This window comes from Gracilinanus agilis, chromosome 2, assembly GCF_016433145.1.
Source record: "Gracilinanus agilis isolate LMUSP501 chromosome 2, AgileGrace, whole genome shotgun sequence".
Classification (NCBI taxonomy): domain Eukaryota; kingdom Metazoa; phylum Chordata; class Mammalia; order Didelphimorphia; family Didelphidae; genus Gracilinanus; species Gracilinanus agilis.
The window spans coordinates 272,873,953-272,896,378 of NC_058131.1; the positions used below are offsets into that span (position 1 = coordinate 272,873,953).

At 34.1% G+C, this 22,426-nt stretch overlaps 1 protein-coding gene across 1 annotated transcript in view; it reads right to left on the reverse strand.

Annotated features, from left to right (window-relative positions):
* Positions 1 to 6,852: 6,852 nt before the first annotated feature.
* The window catches only part of QSOX2 (quiescin sulfhydryl oxidase 2), a 79,485-nt gene continuing 63,911 nt past the window's right edge, over positions 6,853 to 22,426 (reverse strand). The window contains exons 9-12 of the mRNA XM_044661266.1: positions 20,367 to 20,489; positions 18,447 to 18,597; positions 12,700 to 12,888; positions 6,853 to 8,529 (exon numbers count right to left, since the gene is read on the reverse strand). Coding sequence (XP_044517201.1) covers positions 7,988 to 8,529; positions 12,700 to 12,888; positions 18,447 to 18,597; positions 20,367 to 20,489 — 1,005 coding nt within the window. The 3' untranslated portion in view covers positions 6,853 to 7,987. The remainder of the gene's footprint in view (positions 8,530 to 12,699; positions 12,889 to 18,446; positions 18,598 to 20,366; positions 20,490 to 22,426) is intronic.

The window sequence follows — 22,426 nt, forward strand, 5'->3', positions numbered from 1 at the left end:
AGGCCCCATTTCTCAACTATACAGGGAACTGAGCCAAATAAATAATTAAAAAAAGAGCTACTCCCCAACTGACAAATGGTCAAAGGATATAACAGGCAGTTTTCAGAAGAAAACAAAGCTATCTATAGCTTTACAGGGGAAAAAAAGCCTCTAAATCCCTGATTAGAGAAATGCAAATTAAAACAACTTGAGGTACCACCTCATACTTACCAGATTAACTAAAAATGACAGAAAAGGAAAATGATATATACTGGAAAAGATGTGGAAAAATACAGACACCAATGCACTGTTGGTGGAGCTGTAAACCAATCTAACCATTATGGAGAACAACTTGGAACAATGCCCAAAGGACTATAAAACTGTATATCCTTTAACTAGCAATACCACTTTGAGGTCTATTTCCCAGAAATCAAAGAAAAAGGAAAAAATATTTATAGCAACTCTTTTTGTGGAGGCAAAGAATCAGAAATTGAGGGAGGCCCATCAGTTGGGGAATGGCTGAAAAAGTTGTGCTATATATGATTGTGATGGAATACCATTATGCTAGAGAAAATGGCAAGGGGTATGGTTTCAGAAAAAACCTGGGAAGATGTATATAAACTGATGCAGAATGGAGTGAGCAGAACCAGATCTTTGTACACAGTAATAGCAATACTATAAGGATGATCAACTGTGAAAGACAACTATGCTCTAAAATATATATATATATATTCCACCTTCTGAGAGAATTAAATCCTGAATGCAAATTGAAGTATATTTTTTTCACTTTACATTTTGCTTCCCATCTCCATAACATGGCTAATATGGAAATATTTTGCTTGATTTCACATTATCATATTGCTTGCCTTCTCAATGGGTGGAGGAGGGGAAGGAGGAAGACAATTTAGAATTAAAAATGAAAAACAAATGTTTAAAATGAATGTTAAAATAAGACTCCTGGGCTTGAAAAAAAAATAAGAGGGTTGTCAAAGGCCTCTTATAAAGTCTGAAGAGTCTTGAGTTTGCAATATGCAGAGGAATTACCTTATTGGAAAGCTGTTTTGCCTTAATCATTAATTTTTTAAACTAACCAACAAACAAAAATAGGCTTGGGAAGAACTTATATAAATTCTTTCAGGTAATAGTAGAAGCTGACCTGTCAGAGGGAGTCATAACTATCTCAAAAACTCCCTCGTGTGGGGATGTAGACTCGAAACTACCACACCAATACAACTATCAACAATTTGGAAATAGGTCTTGATCAATGACACATGTTAAAATCAGTGGAAATGCGCACGGGGTTATGGGGGGGGGAGGTTGGGGGGTGAAGGGGAAAGTAAGAGCATGAATCATGTAACCATGTTAACTTTTCTAAAAAATAAATATTTAAAAAAAACTCCCTCATGCTCTCCAAAGCTAGTGATTGTGGAAAAGTGTAGCACTGATAATTATTCATTTGTGGTATTTATACCATAATCATGCTTAGATTTTTCCACCTTCAAACACATACTACTGCTATCCTTTAACTGTAGGAGTTAACAAAACTCTACAGTGTTTTATCTCATTTGACCACAAGCCAGTAGGTATTACAAGCATTATTATAATTTTACCTATTGAAAAACAGGTCAAGAGGTTAATTCCATGGTGAGAAATCAAGTAAACATTGGAGGTAGGATTTGAACCCAGGACTTTCCTGACTATAAATCAATAGCTTATAATTTACCATTGGCATAGATTGCTTTTTTAGCTAGCAAGTCACACACTCCCACCAGAAGTCCTATCCAGGAAGAAAAGGTTTGTTGGAAGACTCATCCCTGGATTCTCATGCTAACAGTTCCCTTAGCTCCAAAGGCTCTTTACTTCTTCCTTCCAGGAAACTAATAGTTCCTTCAGCTGAGAAAGGGAAATAAAATAAAGGAAATTGGAAGATATGGACCCCTAGCAGGAAAAAAACAAAACCAAACAAAATTGGGCTGGGAATGAGATTGGAGTGTGTCTCAACTGCACAATTTATTGAAGGAATGACCTCGGTCAAGTCACTGCGTTTCTCTAGGATCTGAACTAGATGACTTCTATTCTATTCCAATTGTGAAATTCTTTTAACAAAGGGACTGTTGGACATATTTCTTCTTTAGAAAGTTTTCTGCTATCTTTTTAAGAGTCCTATACAGTTCAGGGCCAACTCTGTGACCATTTTAAAGTTCATAACTGTTGTATTCTGTTGTTAGCACTGACAGCAGGACATAGTGGATGACCTTGGTTCAAGTCTCACTCCAAATATTTTAGGTACTTGTTTTCTTTTTTCAAACCATTTTTCTAATGTAGTTTTAAAAAAAAGTGATGCTGTTAAGTCATGTAACTCCTCAGGGAGCCCAGGAAGCTATAAGTTGCAGAAAAGGTGTCTATCAACACTGGTAAAATTCTTCACCAAAAGCTTCCTTGTTATAGACCTGGTCTCTATCATGCTGCTACTTTCTGATAAGAGGGCCAATCTCACAAATTTATTTGAGGGAACGTCTTGCCTTGGCTCTACTCCACTTCAACTCCCATCTTCCTTTGCCCCTTTAGAGTAGAAAAAAAAAATTGGAGCGATCTAATCCAATATCCTATTCCAGGTAAGTACACTAAGGCCATGGCTATTAAGTGACTTTCTCAAGATCACATAGGTAGGACAAGCAGAAGTCAGGATTTGTTTCCTAGTCATCTGAATGCAAATTAAGTGGTTTTCTTCCCACATCATCATGCCTTTAGTAGGCAGACTGCAATTATCCAAAAATAGATTAATGAAAAATATTTAATCTCTTTAAGATCTTTCAATTTGTCTCCTTACTGCTAATCCACAGAAGGCAAATGGATTTTTATATTAACATCTTTAAACACGAGAGGAAAATAACTCCAAAACGGATAAAATCCTTCCAAAATCAAATTGAAAAAAATTTTTTTTGCATTATCCACTCTTATGCTAACAAGAAGTTCAACTGCATGTGCAACTTAAAGAGCATTTAAAGATTCAATTCAAACACTAATTAGTATGCAAGGTACTGTGCAAAAGTATTATGGGTACAAAGATTTTTTTTTTTTTAAATGACAGTGCTTGCCCTCAAGGAGCTTACATTCTATTAAACTATAACAGTCATGAGAAAATTTGTCTGGTACATGCTTTGGACTTCAAAATTTATTGAGTGAAATTGGATTCACTAGTTTATTAATGTATTAGGGGTGATAAAATCTGGAATTAGTCTTAAATATAGGCATGCCGATATTTAGGAAAATGTATCACATTTAACAATTCAGAACCGATGGATTAATTTTTGTGAGGAGTGGGTGCAAATTTTTCACATTTCAAGAGGACTGATGAAGTTTCTTTTAAATAGCTAAGTCTCTTTGTGCTCTTAAAATACAATTCAAATTAAAATGAATTTCTAAAAAAACCAAATTTTGTATAAAATAAGATACAGCTGCATTGTATTATAACTCTCAAGAGATCAGTTTCAAACAGATGGAATTCAGTTTTAATGTGATAACTAAAGAGTCTTCAAAAGAAGTAGATCTTCAAATGACATGCTTTCAGGAATATTCTTGATGGAGAATGAATTTCAAAATCTAGGATACTTGCTGTCCAAACGGGGATGTGGAAAGGAGGTTTTAGATAAATTATGTTTTTATTTTTGAAGTTGATTTCACATATTAAAACAGCCATAACAACTTTCTAAAATGTCAGACTTCTTTATTTTAAAAAATGTACACAGTAGAGTTAGCCATTTCTATACAAAATGGGCCTTTTCTGTGTAAAGAAGAAATCACATCAATGCTTTATTGATTGGCTTTTCATCAAAACCTTTCAATTAAAAAATAAATAAGCATTTAAATTAATGAAATATATTTATCAGTTTTCAACAACTTTTTATGCTCAGTCTTTGAAAATACACCTCATTAATTTCTAAAAGATACTAATATCAATTTCAAACATGAGTATCATCTGTAAAATAGCATTTGTAGTTCAAAATGAACTGAAAAAATATTTTTGGTTCTCTTGGCACAGTAGCTCCCCCCATCACAAATACTAGAGAAGAGAAATAATTTAGCTCTCTGGAACTGTCCCTGAATAAGAATTTCACATTTATAGATCTGTGATGAAATTCTTTTGTCATTACCCTTAAGGAAGACACAAACCTATCCTCCAAACACTGTAACTTTTACAATACGACACTATGAAATTTAAATGTTCATTATGAATTCTAAGGGCTTTTAGCAAAATAACTTTGAAAAAAACACCACCTGTTATAAGGTGACATAGAATCACATGTAATTAATATAATTTAAAAAGAAACTACTTTAAGGAAATGGCATTCAAGCATGAACCAGAAAACATTTTTTGATTAAGAATATTTGACTTTGGGGGCAGCTGGGTAGCTCAGTGGATTGAGAGCTAGACCTAGAGACCGGAAGTCCTGGGTTCAAATCTGGTCTCAGACACTTCCCAGCTGTGTGACCCCAGGCAAGTCACTTGCCCCAATGCCTAACCCTTACCAGTCTTCTGCCTTGGAGTCAATACATAATATTGACTCCAAGATGGAAGGTAAGGGTTAAAAAAAAAAGAATAATTGACTTTGTACATTTTATTTTCACTTATTCCCTACCTCCCCAAATTTAATACTCTACTCTTTCATGCTTCAACAATTTGGACCCTCCCAATATGGAAACAGAAGACATAAAGATTAGAAGATCAAATTTGGATCAAAGTCCCCACATTGATATTGGAATCAATGAAATCAGGTTTTACCCTCTAATAAGAGAAGTGAAGTTTTTTAGTCTCTTGCTTTCCTTTTCAAACAATTTTTCTAATCTAGTTTTAAAAAAAGAGCAAAAAACCCCCCATCTTGTTGAGTTTTATTTTTTTAATAAAATTCTGCTTATTACCCTGAAGTTTTAACAATGAAGTCAATGTTGAAATTGTTTTGTAAACATCAAAAGGCTCTCCTTCAGTCAGTTATTACATAAAAAATAAAAGTAGAAATAACTGCCTTCCACAATCATTTAAAAATTCCATCCATATATGTCTCCAGATTAAGCCTTTGTGACAAATCAAAAGTTATAAAAGGCCTTCTAACGCCACTCCAGAAACATTCCTTTGGATACCTGTTCTCCACTTTAGAGAAAACACTAGTTTCCCCCTAAGAATGCCACTGTTCTACTTTCAAATTCCTAATGCTATATCCTGTTTATAATAAAGTACCAAAACGGGGAGAAAAGGCAGCATTTTGGCAGATATTGGGACAGGGGTAACAAAGTCAGATATTTCTTAAAATGAAACAATTTATGGTATAGAGTTTGATTTTAAAAAGAGTAAAAAAAACACTCAAACTTTTAAATACACGAGGATTTTAATAATAATGTGCCAGTTTAAAGAATCTTAGAAACTTTTTAAAAAGGACCCATCTGTGCCTTCTGAAAGTACTAATCTGCTTTTGAATTTTTTTTCCTCTATGAACAATGGTGGATAGGTGCTGATAGAAAAAAATGTGCCTTTTGAGAGGAGTAAGGAATCAGTAGTTTTTTTAAATCTTGTAATCCCAAAGTCGCTGCTCCAGTGGTATACTTCTTCTCTTCCACTATCACCAGTCCAATTCTAAATTTTGAAAAATCCATACTGGCCTAATTGACCCTTATTTGTTATTAGCAAGCTTTCCTTCTCTTAATCAAAGTGAGAAAATGGTGAAGTTAGAAATTACTACCAAATTAAGAGAAAAAGTGACATTAATATGGGGTTAGCTAGATGGCTCAGAAGATAGATAGCCATGCCTGGAGACGGAAGGTCCAGGGTTCAAATCTGGACGCAGACATTTCCTTGTTGTATGGCACTGGACAAGTCAATTAATGGTAACTGCTTAACCCTTACTGCTCTTTTGCCTTAGAAGCAATACTTAGTACTTATTCTAAGACTGAAGGTAAGGGTTTATATTAAAAAAACAATAATAATACAAGACAATGCAGTCATATTTCTAGTGGTTTTGAAATGGTCTTTCATTTTTGTATCTAGATTATAATTAATATTTCTCATCTATATCTTTTGAAGTCAGTAGCCTAGCATGCTTCCTAAACATATATAAAGCTAATTCTCTCCTTTGAGATGAAACTCAGTGCATTTGTTGCTATCACCTCAGGCTCAAAATGGCTATATCATTTAAAAGTCTTGGAGTCCAGGCCTTAGTAGTTTTCTCTCCAGCATCCAGAACAGACTGGCTGGCTTTTGAAGCTTCAGAACTAGGATTCCTCCTGAATTCCCATCTAGTTCCAACAGCAGAGAATGTCCTGTAAGAATGATTTACTCAGTCCTGATCTGTTTCAAGTGCAGCTAAGTCTGGCAGCCAATGAGATTCAATGAACATACCTTCCCTTTCCAGACCAAGTTTTGCTATGTTCTCAAAGTAAAAAATAATACTAAAATGATTGCTTCTTGGCCTTTTGGCCAAAATCAATAATAATCAAATGAGTTCCCACTCCTCCCCTAGAGGAATAGTTCCTTTCTAGAAATTCATTTACTCTTTTGCAATACTATAGCACTTTACATCTACAATGATAAAACAAGAAAATTCCCCAAATAAGTGAAAGGTCACCACAGTGCTTAATAAGATGTTTGACAATAAAAGTAACATCTCATAAAACCTAATTTAATCATTCAATGCTGGCATAAACTTAAGTAGATTTCTTAATTTAATTATTAAAAGTTGGATACGGCAACTTGCCTACTTTTCCATTTCCCTGGCAAAGACATGATCTTCTAACTTCTATTTTAAAGTACACTTCTGTCAAGTAGCTTGGCTCTATACTGACTCTGTAACAGAAACACCGCAATGGTCCAAATCACAGTGACACTGTAATAATAACTCTTTATTCCATTAACATTATTACTGAACATGAGCAGAATCCAGGCAAGACAGAATCCACTCATACAAAGCAGACAATCACAGGATGGAGAGACCTTAAAAGCATTCACTTGCCCACATATTTCTTATGAACAGGTTGAAAAAAAAAAAACACCCACCTAGAATCATGCCTTTGAAGATCTTTCTTCTGAATCCAAATAATTTAAACTCAAAGAATGAAGTGAGGAAGGGTTCTGCTCTTTCATAAAACAAATTTGTTATCTGTGTTTTTACTTGAAATTTATTTAAATAAAAAAAAACTATCCCCAACTCAAATGACTTCCAGACCAAATTACTATCTGCAATCTTCAAAGCATGGGAATAATGAGGACTCTTCTACTTTCCCAAGAATCACAATTATAACTGAAACATGATCTTGTTCGTTTTTCAGGTTTTATGCTCTATCTCTAGTGAGAGTTCTCTTTAGTTTATGTGGGAACAACCCAGAGGGTAAAAACCACAGAGGATAATGAAATTACCCAAAACGTAATATGCTTCAAGGAACTTTCATCTTAGAGGTGATTTTAAGCATCCAGAAAAATGAAAGTTTACCCTGACAGTCTTCTCTTACCAATATGCAGTCTGTACCATAAAATGGACCAAGAAATGCTTGAACTGTTACCCTTGAAAATATCAATATGTGTTTCTCCAAATACAAAAACAAAGTCTTGGCAAATGAGCAGCAAAAAGACATAATGTCCAGGAAATTTAGGATGTAGAAAGCTTATTTTAAATATGTGGGATAATATTTAATTTTTTCTTTCTAAAATATGGAAGTGAATAAAGAAGAATAGTTCTTTATATTATAGGTCCATAAAAGATGCAAATATTGAATGCTATGTACTACACAAGTAATGCCACAGATGGATCCAATACTTTTTTTTTTTGCAAGACAGGACATTCATATGATGAGTGATTGACTATAGAATGAGGAAAATATAGTTGGAAACCCAATTCTACCATGGCAGAAAATCCCTGATCATAAATATTAAAGCTGCATCGGGTGCTGATGATTTGCCATTTACAAAGAAACTTAGTCTCTGATTTATCAACAATAATAATAATAATTTTTTAAAAATGTTTTATACTGGTGAGCGATAATACTTTACTTTCCACCACTTGGATCTCATTCGGGAAAAAAAGTACATTATCATTAAAAAGACAGATGATGCAATATATAACAGAACACAAAGGCTCATGTCAATGTTGGAAAAACCAGTCCCTAAGAAAGATCCAGACTGCTTGTTCTCTTTATGAATCTTAGATTCATATGGATGTTCAATTTTATCTCTGTCAGGTCTATTGTTTAATTTATCTAAAATATGAGATTTAGGATCCAAAATATCTGGCAAATCCAGGTTCAACTCTTGTTCTCCATTTTGTTTCTTCAGAACAACATCTCCTTTTGATTCCTGTTTGGTCTCTACTACTATTCCATTAGGCTCATCCTGGTCTTCAGTGTACTTATTTAAAATATTTTCGATGCCATAATGATGCTTCAAGAATGTTAGAACTTGTACTTCATTCCAGCTGTCCAGGCCCTTAACTTCCTCATGGCAACCTGGGCAGAGATCTGGTGTTGGCCACTGAACCTTTGGAAATTTGGGATCTTCACTTGGTTGGCCTACAAAGTAGGAAGAAAAGGGGGGAAATGGACACAAGACATCAAATCAATTCTATCCCTTTCATTTACCAGAAATAAATCAAGTAGTACTTTAAATATATATGGTAGATGGCTTGAAAGCCAGGCCTAGACTAGAGGTCCTGGGTTCAAATCTGGCCTCAGACACTTCCTAACTATGTGACCCTGGACAAATCACTTAACCCCAATAGCCTAACCCTTACTGCTCTTCTGTCTTGGAACCAATACTTAGTATTGAGTTTAAGATGGAAGATAAAGAGTTATATAATATATATCTGTGTATATGTATGTGTCTGCATAGTAGATACATGTCTACAAAGGCACTGTACAATGCCTTGCACATAAAAGGTGCTCAGTAACTACTTATTAAAATGTTGATTGATTATTTGCAGCAAAATTACAAAATATGTTTTCATTAGATATTATTAATCAATGATTTGCAAGCCCTTTTCTATTTCAATTTATTGTTGCTTATTTAATCTCATAGACATCCTGACATATGACAGTGCTGAAGGAGAGATTTATTTTTTAAAAAGTAAACTAAATTTACTTTTTCCTTAAAAACTTTTCAATACTCTATTAAATTAGTGAAGACAATCTCCAATTATTGAAAAACCAGTAATAACTATTAAGAGCCACAGAAATAGCCTTTTCAAACTGCTGCTGATAGTGTACAAAACACTGTTACATATGTAAATTGTAACTAATGCTACATATCCTGATCCAGGTATTAAGTGCAAACAGAAACCAATTTTCTTTAGTGCTTTACTTATGTTTTTGTAATACAATGGATTAAACAAAAGCCAGTATTTTACTGTTGTTTTCCATCCATCTTCTATGAAGATTTATTTGCCAGTGGAATTATTTTAAGCCTAATTTTAATCAACTATTGATTTAGAAATAGTTTAAATGCTAACTTTAAGAATATGCATCCTATTCAATTAGTATTACTTTTTGAACACCACTGATTTAGTGGGCTCTCTGTATAAAAAAGACTCTAATAAGATCTTAATGAAAATTATTCATACTCTGAGTCAGCTTTATATTTGGTCAGAGATATTTAGCTACAGAGGAGGAGACAGCATATCTACCAGAAGATCTATACTCTTTTTTTAGTTTTGGACAAACTTAGTGATGCATCTCTGATAAGTATATTCAAGTTGTTTTTATCTAAAGTTATCACTGTTGCTGTTGTCTGGGGGCATTTTAGACATGGCACCAGACAAAGAACCAAGCTTACATTTCTAAGAACAATATCTGGTTTGGTCAGAAATTAAAACCTCTCTTCTAGAAGACTACACTGAAGATGTCTTGTTCTGTGTCATAACATGAATATAGTTTGTTTTATTGTGCTATCCATCCTATAAGGAGGGATACCACAAAACCCCATTTTCAACAGGATGTATATTTTAACCGAGGTTTCTATTAGTTGGAATGAACTGCCTTGGATTACCAATATTCTACTGCATAGCTTCCCTTTGTAACCAAGGTCTTGTATTTGGGAGAAGGATTGATGGAAAAAAATGTGGCATCTAGGGTTTCAGAACAAAGCCTTTCCTTCCATGGAGCCAAGTGGCCCATTTTGGGTGAAATTGCAAACCTAGTTTCATTAACTTTGTATTTAACAAATGATCCTATCGTTTCTAACTTTTGAACTAAATAACAAAGCTGGGGGAGGGGGCTCTCAGTCCAATAAAATCCATTCAAAAATCATTCTGCTTTGGATACATTCAACTTATATATATTTAAAGAATTACAGAATTTGGAAGGGACCTTAAATATCACCTGGAATTCATCCTCATTTGGCAGATGAAGAAAGGAAGGTCCAAAGTGAAGTGACTTACCTAAGATTGAATAGTCAATTAGTGGCAGAGCTGGGGTAAATACCCAGGTCTTCTGACTCCCAGGCTAGGCCTTTTTGATCTGCCCCAAAACAACTGATCTGAGAAGCTTTAAATCATACTATTTTTTTCATTCTGTTCTGTTTGTGCTTCCCAGTTTACTGATGAAAATTTATTCCCTTGGAAGCTGTACCAGTAAAATAATAATTTTCATTACATAAAAGAATATGTGAGATTGAGAGCCAAGATAGTAAAGTAGCAGGGAGACTGTGAATCAGGGCAAGAAAGAGTTCCAGACCTATATTGGGGCAACCTCAGGCCCATGCCAGGGTCCCATGAGACCATAAGAAATTTTAAAACAAAGTAAAAAAGGCTGAAAAAAATAGTGTATCTCGTAACAAAAACAACTGATTGGAAATAGATCAAGGAGAAAAAACTTAAGGATCATTGGACTATCTGAATGCTATGAACAAAACCTACATACCTATTTCTAACATCTTATTTCAAGAAATATTGAAAGGAAACCTCTAGATCTCTTAGAACCAGAGAGCAAAGTGGAAACAGAAGGAACTTACCAGTTATTTTCTGGAAAACAACAACACAACAAAAACCCCTCCAAAATAAAAAAAAAATATTAGGACTATAATAGCCAAAGTCTAGAGCTTCCAGATCAGAGAAAAAAATTCTGAAGTAGTTTGAAAGAAAAGATTCAAATATTGGGTAATCACTGTAAAGATCACACAAGATTAGTCACCACTTAAAAAAGGAGTGGAGAGTTTAGAATATTCCAGAAGACCAAGGATACAGGCATAAGAGTTAAGAATAACTTACCTAGGGGGCAGCTAGGTGGCTTCTCTAGCCAGGCCTAGAGACGGGAGGTCCTAGTGGCCTCAGACACTTCCTAGCTTTGTGACCCTACGCAAGTCACTTAACCCCCAATGCCTAGCCCTTACCACTCTTCTGCCTTGGAGTAAATACACAATATTGACTCCAAGACAGAAGGTAAGGGTTTAAAAAAAAAAAGAATGACTTACTTAGTAAAGCAAAATGTAATCGTATAGGGGAAAAAAATGATCTTTAATGAAATAGAATACTACCAATCATTCCTGATGAAAAGACTAGAACTATGAATGGGGATGGATGTGAAATGGCAGCCTATTACCTAATTTCTGGGTCAAAATCCAGGGCAGACTAATGATAGGACCTGTGTTCATTCTCACTTGAATCCTCTACGTCAAGCAGTTGAAGACCCTAAGCAGTGCAAGGAAAGAAGAACAAGTGCAGAAGAAAGCAATGGCAGCATGGCTCAAAGCCTAGAAGTAAAGCAGGAGTATCAGTTCCAGATTCGGACCCAGTCTGAAGCCCACAGAACAATAACCAAGGCAAGAACCCCTGATCAAAGAGGAGCCTGAAGTTCTTTTACTTTGAACCAGCAAAGCTCTACTGCTTCCTGGCTGACAGATGCTGAGGCCAGCTGCAGTCTACTGTTGCTCAGACCCAAACCCAGGTCAGGGGCTTGCAAAATCCAGATCAGAAGGAACAGCAATTGGCCTTTGCCTTGGATTAGAACATGTGAATCTAAGGGGGTGCCAATAAACTAGGGAATGGCTGAACAATTTATGTTACATAAATGTGATGGAATACTATTGTACTGTAAGAAATGATAAAGGAGATGGTTTCTGAAAAATCTGGGAACTTATATGAACTGATAGAGAGTGAAGTGAACAGACACAAAGAGAACAATTTATACAAAGATATCACTATAGTAAAGCAAATAACTTTAAAAGAATAAGGAATTAATTTCAGAAGACTAATGATGAAATGCTCCTTACCTCCAGATAGAGGTGAAGGATTCAGAGTATGGAATGAAACATGTATTTTTTGGTCACAGCCAATGCAGAAATTTGTTTCACTATGTTTGTAACAAGAGTTCTGTTTTTCCTTTATTCTTAATGTTGGAAGTCGGGAGTGGGGTAAGGAGGGGAGAGAGCAAAGGTGGATTTCTGCTGATTGAGAAAAAACAAAATGTAATTAAAATGAAAAGAATGTGTGTCTTTTAGTAGAGGGTATTGTGAAGCATGCTTCCAGGAAGCTCTTCTGTGTGTGAGAATTGTGGTACCAGACCACAGACCAAAGACAATTAAAATTCTATCCAGTTGGATGATACAGGGTTAATGAGAGACACAAGTTCAACTTCTCACTCAAAAGAAATTCCTTATGCCCATACTAGGCGCAAAAACATGGTTAACTCGTCATAACCCTAGTCTACATCAAGTCTAAAAATGTTCACTCAATGTTGTTTTTGCCATACCTGCTAGCCTGTTATTTACTATGTTGTGTGTCTTCCATAACCAGAGGACTGCTTGGTCCAGGGTTTTCACTGAGTCCATGGATTCTTTAGCCATTTCTTCAAAATGTTGAGCACATTCTCTACATCCAAAAAATGTCTCAAGGTACTGTCTCATAATTTGCAAAACTACTTGGGGATTATCTTCAAAACCTGCAAGAACAACACCAGCTTGATTACCTGTACTATACATATATCATTCCAAATAAATACTTGTTGGTTGACTCATCAAGAAGGAATAGTTATGTAGAAAAAGACAAATGTTTTCAGCAAAACCAGCACACTGCTTAGCATTTCAAAGCCAGTCTATTTTATTTTGTACTATGTATATGTGATATGTGACTGATAAAAATCTGTATATCAGTAAATAAATATGTGCTTTTAAAATCTATTACACAACCATTATTATAGAAACATGAAAATAGATCTTCCTTCATGACTAATGCCCTCTTTATGCTTTTAGGATACTAGACTATTACATACACTGCAAGTAAAGAGGAGGTACATCTCCTTAAAAGCCTGGTCTACCGGCTAGTGGCTTAGGAACTAGGGAGAAGTGTCATAGTACTTAACTGTCATTTTTTTATGTGGTCACTTAAAATTATACTTTTTCATTTTTCTATTATAATGATGGTTTAATTTGTTCATAATGCTTAGTCTTGGGACTAGGTCAGTTACTTATTATTGGCCATTAAACAGTTAACTTGGTATTTACATTTCATTTACCTCAAAACTTGTAAGGTTTCCCTAGAGGCTACTGTAACTATATTTAAGTGACTGTTAGGTGTTCCTGATTCAAGTTTTCCTTTTAAAATATAATGTGACTATCACATTTTTGACTATCACACAAAATCCTCAAAAGCTTTTAGTTTTATGGTCACTCATCTTTTGACTACTATTTATTATATGAGTGATTAAAAAATGCCTGATTTAAGTTTCTTTAGCTGCTCATATATTTTCTTTGGGGACAACACATGCTAATGATCATCAAACCAGTAAAAGGTTTGAAACTGTATATAAGGCTGTACATCTTTGAATTAGAAAAAAAGTCTTAACTCAAAGTCATGTAAACAAAAAGTATATTTGCTAAAGGCAAACTAAAAGATGGGTATGGTGACTTTTTTGCACAATTATGCACAGAACCAGACTTTCACATCATTTTCTGGGTATTACCAACTTCAAATCATACTGTGGTCTCCCTTTATATATTATCTTCTTATTATTTATATAATTTATTATTTATATAATTTATATATTATCATTAAAATGCCAGCTCTTTGAAAGCAAGCACTGTCTTATTGCTTATATTTGTATCTCCAGTACTTAGTACAATGCTGGGCATATAATAAGTGCTTGATAAATGCCCTCTTCCATCTTTTTCTCCCTCTCTTGAATGCAATGAATAAAAAAGAAACAGAGTCTACCTCTAGGAAAGGAAACTTGAAAGTCAAGGAAATAATTAACATTATGCTGGAGTCAAAAACATATAAAAAGCAAAAGAGAATCAATTCTCTATTGAACCCAGAAATCTCCACTCAGACATCCAGTATCAGAGATTAAACAAAAATTTACAAAGACCCATGAGATTAAAGTAGATTGTGTATTAAAAGAAATGCTACAAAATTATTTCAAAACAATCTTTCATAATCCAAGTCATGAATTTGAAGCCAAATGAAATACACCGAAGAGCAACATTTTTAAAGGTTGTATGATATTTATTAAAAGACAGTATAGAAGAATTCTTATAAATTACAAATAACTTTCTATTTCCAGAAGGATGACACTTAACCAACAACAGAGAATAAAATTCACGGTTTAAATGGTTCTTATCTAATTTAATTTAAAATGGGCTGAAGGTGGGGGTAGAGAGAAATAAAGAGCATATGGTTGACTTTTTGAGAAAATCTTTTAAATTTAGTGATTGAAATAGTAACATTTGATATGCCACAAAACTTTTCACTTCTGTTTGTATTCTATTTTCATGTCTTTATGTATACATGAATATATTTTAAAAAGCATTATAGGCAAAAAAAATTTTTTGAACATACAATCACAAGCTTCAATTCTAATGTGAAATTGCCCCAACCAAGAAAAATGTCCTTGGTGTGTTTTTTTTTTTTAACTTCTATAAACACAAAATGGCTCATTTTTTTCTTTTTCAGCTGAGAGCTGGATCTTCTATTAACATCTGCCATGTATCACTGTGTAATCTCCTCTTTTCTCTCTCTCACAAACTAGTGCAAATTTAGGGTAACTCTAATCTTTAAAATGGACAAGAACCATAAAACCCTACCTGTGGTGGGGGGATTAGAGAATGAATGCATCATGCTTTTTAGTAGATGGGATTTAAACATGCAATAAGGAGAGGAAAAACCTTCCAAGACATAATCCGGCTGTCTCAGACTGACCCAATTCTTTGAGTATAAGATACACTCATCACATATCTGCTCTAATTTTTTTACTAAGTTGACATATACTGAAGATCTTTAAAAATGTTATTTTCTAAACTTCTCTTTCTTTAATTTTAGAGGATTTGAGCAATTTTTGTAGTGATATGACACCAAATGAAAATAAGATGCCAAATGTTTTTCATTTATAAAATATTTTTTATGGTGTAACCAAATGAAGGAAATAAGCCTTAATTTGGTACAAACTATGTGCCAGGTACTGTGCTAAGCACTTTAAAAATATTATTTCATTTGATCTTTACGATAACCCTAAGAGGTAGTATTAGTACTTCCCTTTTAAAATGAAGAAAATGAGGCAGACAAGTAGTGATTTGCCCAAATCACAAAGCTACTAAATTCCTGAAGCTGGATTTAAATTACTCCAGGCCCAGTGCTCTATCTACTGTGCTACCTTGCTGATTCAAGGGCTTCTTTAAGAAAAATAAAGTGGCTAAGTGGCGTATACTGTGAATATAGTGCTACTACAAGTATCTGGACTATTCTGCAGCCCCTGTTCTTGGTCCTCCCTTATCTCTCCCTCTCCTTCTCCCTCTCCCTCCCCTCCTCTCTCCTCTCCTCTCTCCTCTCTCTCTCTCTCTCTCTCTCTCTCTCTCTCTCTCTCATTCCCTTTCCCTTTCCCTTTCTCTCTCTCTCTCACACACACACACTCAGCTGAAAGTTATTTCTCACTGCTAATTTTCTTTTTTTTTTTTTTGCATGAGTAATTTGTTTTACTAGTTGAATTTCTATCATGATTAGCATATTTCTAGCCAGAACAAGCATCAACATATCTGCTTCCTAGGAACTTTAGATGGAAAGAGTTCATGCAGAAAAGCCTTTTCACAAAGAGAATTTATTATATAATAAACATGTGACTCTGATTTAAATTGGATTACACTCTGGCTATAGGCATACCCAAAGCTTCCTTGAAATGGGCCAGTTTAAATTTTTTTGTGGCATTTTGACTCAACTGCTTCTTTGCACTTATCATATTCATGCCTATATCCCAGTGATTTGTATACATGCTTTCCCATCAAGGATGTGATCAAAGGATCACAGTTGGAGATGATCTAGTTCAATCTCCTTATTTGAAAAATGAGGAAAGAGAGAGATACCCAGAAGGGGAAAATGATTAACTCTAGCTCACTCCAGTAAATAAATGGAAGAGGCTGCTTTTGAACCTTTTTTTCTGCTATCTCCCTTAGATTATAATTGCTTCAAAATGTAGCATCTAAATATTTCCTTTTTCTCAAATGAAAGAATTCTTTCACTTAAAAATTGGGTTTCTGTGATTTAGCTTTCTATTCCAGAATGAGATTTAGTCAGACTTTCATAAACTGAAACTATTATGATCCTTTGAATTTCTAGTATCACATCCAAAATTACTTTGTACAGATTTTGTACTTATTTATCTGTGTACTTGTTGCTTTATCCCAAAAGAATGTAAAGTTCCTTGAGGGCAGGGACTACTTTTATTTAATCTTTATAGTCTCAGAATCTAACTCAGACAGTCAATAAACATTTAATAATCATCTATTCTGTGCCAGGCATTGTGCTAAGCTAAGCCCTGGGGATATAAAGAGAGATGAAATGTGATCCCTATTCTCAAAGAACTCAGTCTAATAAGAGAGACAGCATGTAAACAACTATATATAAATAAATAAATTAGAGACAATCAAAATGCACTAGAATTAAGGATTTGGAAAGGCTTCCTATAACAGGTAGGATGTTAGTTGGAACTTGAGTAGGGAGATGGAATGCCTTGTGTAAGGAACAGCAAGGAGTTGAATGAATATGTGTTGAATCAATGAATTATATTTTCAGTTTCTGTTTGGGAGGAGTATGAACCCCACAGGGTCTCACCTGGAACACTCAACTCTTTTTTTCTTCTATACAATTCTTCTTGAATCAAGACTTATAAAGACCTTTTCTTCTAGATGAGGCAGAATGTTAAGATTAATGGACCCGAAGCCTAGAGAACTATGCCCAGGAAAGAAACTGTTCCTTTGTCTGTCAGGGATTATTATAACCTGAGAAGCTAGCAGAGCAAAATCACAAATTCATAAAATTCAGAACTTTCTTCAATGAACTGATCAACTGATAACCAATCAATGAATCAATCTACAATAATTATTAGTTACCTACTATTTGCCAGGCATCATGCAAGGTGCTGGGATGCTAAGTGAATGTGTATGCCTTTGAAAAGCTTATATTCTATTGGGAGAGGGCAACATATACAAATAAAGGCATACACAAAACAGATACAAAGTGTTGGGCAGGAGTGAGGCAGCACTAGCAGCTAGGAGGATGAGGAAAGACTTCTTGGAGATGGTAGTGCTGGAGTTGAGTCTTGAAGGACATTAGGAATTAAAGAAATGGAAGTGAGGAGGGAACACATTCCAGGCATTTGGAATAGTGCAAAGATGGGAAAAGAAAGCGCTGTGTCTACAGAACAGTAAGCCGGCCACTTTGACTTGAATATAGAATAGGTGAAGGGGAATAACATGTAATAAGGCTAGAAAAGCAGCTTTAAAGGGGGCTTTAAAAGTGTTTGTTTATACTTCATCCTAGATTTAGTAGGGAACTACTGGAGTTTATTGACTAAGGTAATATCATGGTCATACTTGAACTTTAGGAAAATCATTTTGGCAGCTGTGCAGAGAATGCACTAGGCCAAGAGTTGAGTCAGAGAGACCAATTAGGAAATATGGAACAGTAAGTCGCTTTACTTTCTTCAGTTATAAAATGGGAATAATAATGCCTCTCCACCTCAGAAGGCTACGTGAAGCTCAAATGAGATTTATAAATATATATGAAATGCTTTGCAAATTTTAAAGGGCCACATAAATGTCAGCTATTGTTATTATTATGTAAGTGCTGGTTGGCTCTTTCTGAAAAATATCATTGTGACTTTGTATTTTTTACTAGTTTTAGTGTCCTTGAAGAATACGATGTTACTCAGAAAGAGGTAGAGACAAATCATTCCAAGTTTCTATCATTCTTCTTTTTACCTTACTTCTCCTAGATCTGTCAAGTTCATTCTGGCATTTGACAGAAGCAGAAATTCAATTAATTCCAGAACCTTCAAGTTCTGAACTTTAATTTTGTTAGAAGAATTTATTACTATTATCCATCCTGATTAACCCAGGGACAAGAGAATTATGCCTAATTTTCTGATGACCTAATAATCAAATGAATGTAGTACATATTTTCTAAATAGATATGTTATGTTCCATAATCACTGAATTTGTAAATATCACATACCTGTGTTGGCCAGAGCTTTTGGACGAACAACGGCCTGAATGGTTAAAGTATGAAAAAGTTTCCAAAGAGAACAAGTATAACCCCTTAACTCTGGTCGGCTTCCTTGGCATCCAACCCACTTAACATGATTAGTTAGAAATATTCCAGAAATCTGAAAGATAATTTACAATGTTTGTTTCATTTTAAAATCAAACTGATACTAACCTGCATTTAGTTACATCATTGATGGTCTTCAAAATACACAGAAATTATTTGTTCTCTATCAATAGACCTTAAGATATATATTCATTATCCCTATACATTTCAGTAAAGTATCAATATTATTTCAGAAGATATTACTATTGCCTCGATAAATTATGATTACTCTTGGATTTCATGTAACATAGAAAAAAATAAAATAAAATAATTATAATAAAAGCCTCAGAGAGAGGTACTAAGTTATGTCAAGCTTTTTGAAAAGCAAATTGATAGGTAAGGTGAATTATTAACGGTTCTTTCCTTCAATTAAGAATAATGATTACTGCTAATAAATTATTTTAAGTTATGTTTGAATATTTTAGCAGTTATTTAAAGTTTAGTTTAATTATTTCCCTATCATTAATTTCTTACAGATATAAAATATATATTGTATATATGTTTATATGTATAATACATCATGACATACTGCGTCATAGTTTTGTCACACATTTCAAATTAGTGTGATGGGATGCATTATACAGAACTTAAAATTTGTAAGATACTTTGAAGGCACACTAAAGCAGAAAATAGATTTTCATTTTTAACTGTAAACACTAATTAATGAAATTGCAAAATTTATGGGGTAAAATATCTTAATAAGAGTCAACCGGAAGAAAATGCTAATTAGAAAATTCATATCAAGTAGATATTTTGGCAAATAAGTTTTTTATTTAATTGAAGTTATTAAAACATTTGGTTGGCAATAAAAAATCATTTACCTAGAAGAGTTAAAATAAATGATGAAAAATTCTATATGAATACTAACTAAATGAGGAAACTTATAATCCTTAATGAATATGTAATACTAAATGCAATGTTTCTGGTTCATCTGAAATTATAATAGTTACTTTAAATCATATTCTGCATTAGTGGGGCAGCTTCAGATAAGTTTGTTGTTATTGCTTTTAAATGGATCTAGCATTGTGGTCAAATAAAGATTTTCAAATTTACTTATTTAGCAAATGAAATTAATTTTCAACTTATATGAATATATGAAATTGAGATATATCTACAAAAAAGATATTTGCTGATTTTAGAAGACGTGGGTTTGAAACCCTACTCTGCTACTTGACTATCTGATAAGAAAATTGTTTTCTCTCTTAAGCCCGATTTTCTTTATCTGTAAACTGAGGAGGTTAGCCTATATGGTCTCTAAGGTCCCTTAAGCTTGTTCAATCTTATGACAAAAAGGTTTCTACTATCTTTGAGCTTCACTGAACTATCCTAATGTTGATGATGATAGCAATAATATTGATGACAATAGCAAAATGGCTTATTGGGATGGGGAGGGATACAAAATCATTCTGAGAATATGAATGACAACAAACTGTGGACCTTGTCTCCCAAGGAAAAAAGAATAAATGGTTCATCTGGTTGGAGGTGGGGCTAGGGATGAGGGATGATATATAATTAAACTCTTTACCATTAGAATTTTTAGGACACTGAAATAAGGCCATTAAGGCCAAAGTTTAGTATACTCAAAATATTTTTCTTCTAACTTGTAGAATCTAGGCCATGTTTTAATGAATTCTTACCAGACCCCTGGAGAGCTGTCCAACTTAACCCACAGGTTAGACCAGATGCCAGACCAGAACTAAGGATCAGAGTCAGAAGGCAGTATGCAATCTCCCTGACTATAATAATACATCTCCTTTTAGTTTTAAAAATGAAGTTAGAAGTTACCCGCATTTTGTTATTGACCAGGTCCAAGATTGCATTGTAAGGGATTTTGTCCAGAGGAAGGCTGACCAACCACTCTTGTAAAGTTTCCAATAATTTTACCACAGGTTGGCGGCCAGGAAATAGCTGAAAAAGATGAATGCCCATAACCACATAATTAACGCAGAAAAAAATTCCAGTGTCATATTCTTGCAAAGGTAAGTTTTGATTAGTATTTTACAATTGATTCTAATTGTCTGGGTTTCTGGACTCTGCATCTCTGAACAAATGAGGGGAATAGCTTTAGATTATTCCTACATGTCTCTCCAAGTCAATAGTTTTATTGACAGAGAAGGAAAGGGAAAAATCTAAGATATGATGGTGTGGACCTGTCTGTCTAGATCCATTCCCCACATTAAATTCACTGAGAAGTTGAGGCCACACCAATTCCCTTCCAGTTTCCGATGAATCCAAGAATCATCTTTCCCTTTATATTTTAAACAGCTGCCCAGTTTCATTAAAATAGCTGTCTCATTTTCACTCTGAGATAGCTACTTTACAATGACAGATGAAATGATCCCTGAATATGGTTTATTTATCAAGTTGTCAAGTGCTTTGCAGACCTATCTGAAATAACAGCCCACTTATTTATGTGATGTTCTTTGTGATAAAACAGCTGCTAAGTCCTCCTTTTCCACTTAGGTAGGGCCTCTGGTGCTTTTTTGCTCTTGGCTTCTTTGCTATTACACTATTTAAATTGTGGATCAGCAGGTATGGATGGCATATATATGTTCTCTATTTGGTATCTATTTCATGTTGCTCTAAGCATTGGTCACCTAACTCACAGACATCAAATTAACATTTTTATACATAAAACATGTAATGTTCTCCTCCTTATTAAGAATCTACATCAAATGAAAGTCTTAGTACATGTAATTGTACTAAGGTACAATTGTAAAGGTAATTACAAGAGCTATGGAAAGGAAAATTATAATCCTATATCACTGGTTATTTTAGGACAAAAAACTAAATCATCAACCTCATATTTAATAACCCTGAATTTTTTAGATCGATACAGAAAGTTGTGTATTATCTATTTCCTAGCAATTAAAAATTTACCTTTATATTCTAGTGAGATATTTTCCAAAGTAAACTACAGTTTTTACTATGCAATACAGAGTCATCCAGATTACATATGTGAGACCAACAGAGAAATACTGATTTAAAATTAAAGGGAAAAAGTGAGAGAAATACCAAGAGAGAAAAAAGCATATCTATTGAGACAAGAACAGTCATGGTTTGCTAATAGCTATGCGATGAAATTGAATCATCTGGCCAGGATCCATCAGAAAGGACCAAGGCTGTTTGAGGGATAATATGATGAACAGATTAGTGCTATACTTTCTTAAAGGAAATGAGGGCAGCTAGAGATTTTTTTTTTTTACTACTACTGAGTGGCACTATGAGGAAAAACCTGATTAAGACCGATTTTCACATACTAGATACTTGAAATATATTGCATTAACCTCATTATTGTTTGAAACACAATCCATTTGTTTTGTTTTTTAAATTCTTAACAATAAAAATGAATTCTGATTTCCCAAAATGCTTTAATAATGAAGTCTATTATGCATATATTTTTCTGGTATCTATGTGGTAAAAATTCACAGAATCATAAAATTAAAAGAGACTGCAGATAACTAGTCCAATCTCTCATATCATGAAAGAATCCTCTTTAGAACATTTCTGACAATGATAGGAAATAAACTATTTCCTCAGGCAGACCAGTCTTCTGAAGAGTTCTGTAAACTGTTATAAAGTTCTTTATATTAAAGAATAGCTAAAATCCATCTCTGTATAACTTTCACCTGATTGGTCATATTTATGCCCTCTGGAATTACAATGAGTAAATCTATTACTTGGATAATGGTTGAAGAGGATAATGGTCGAATGCTTTGAATTCAATAATAAATTGATGGGCAAACTTTTTAAAGAGGGGGCCAAAGGAAAAGGAAATGCTCATGTCAGACTGTTTCTAAGGAAACTCTTTCAAAGTTTCACTGTATTGTATCCTACTCATTGTA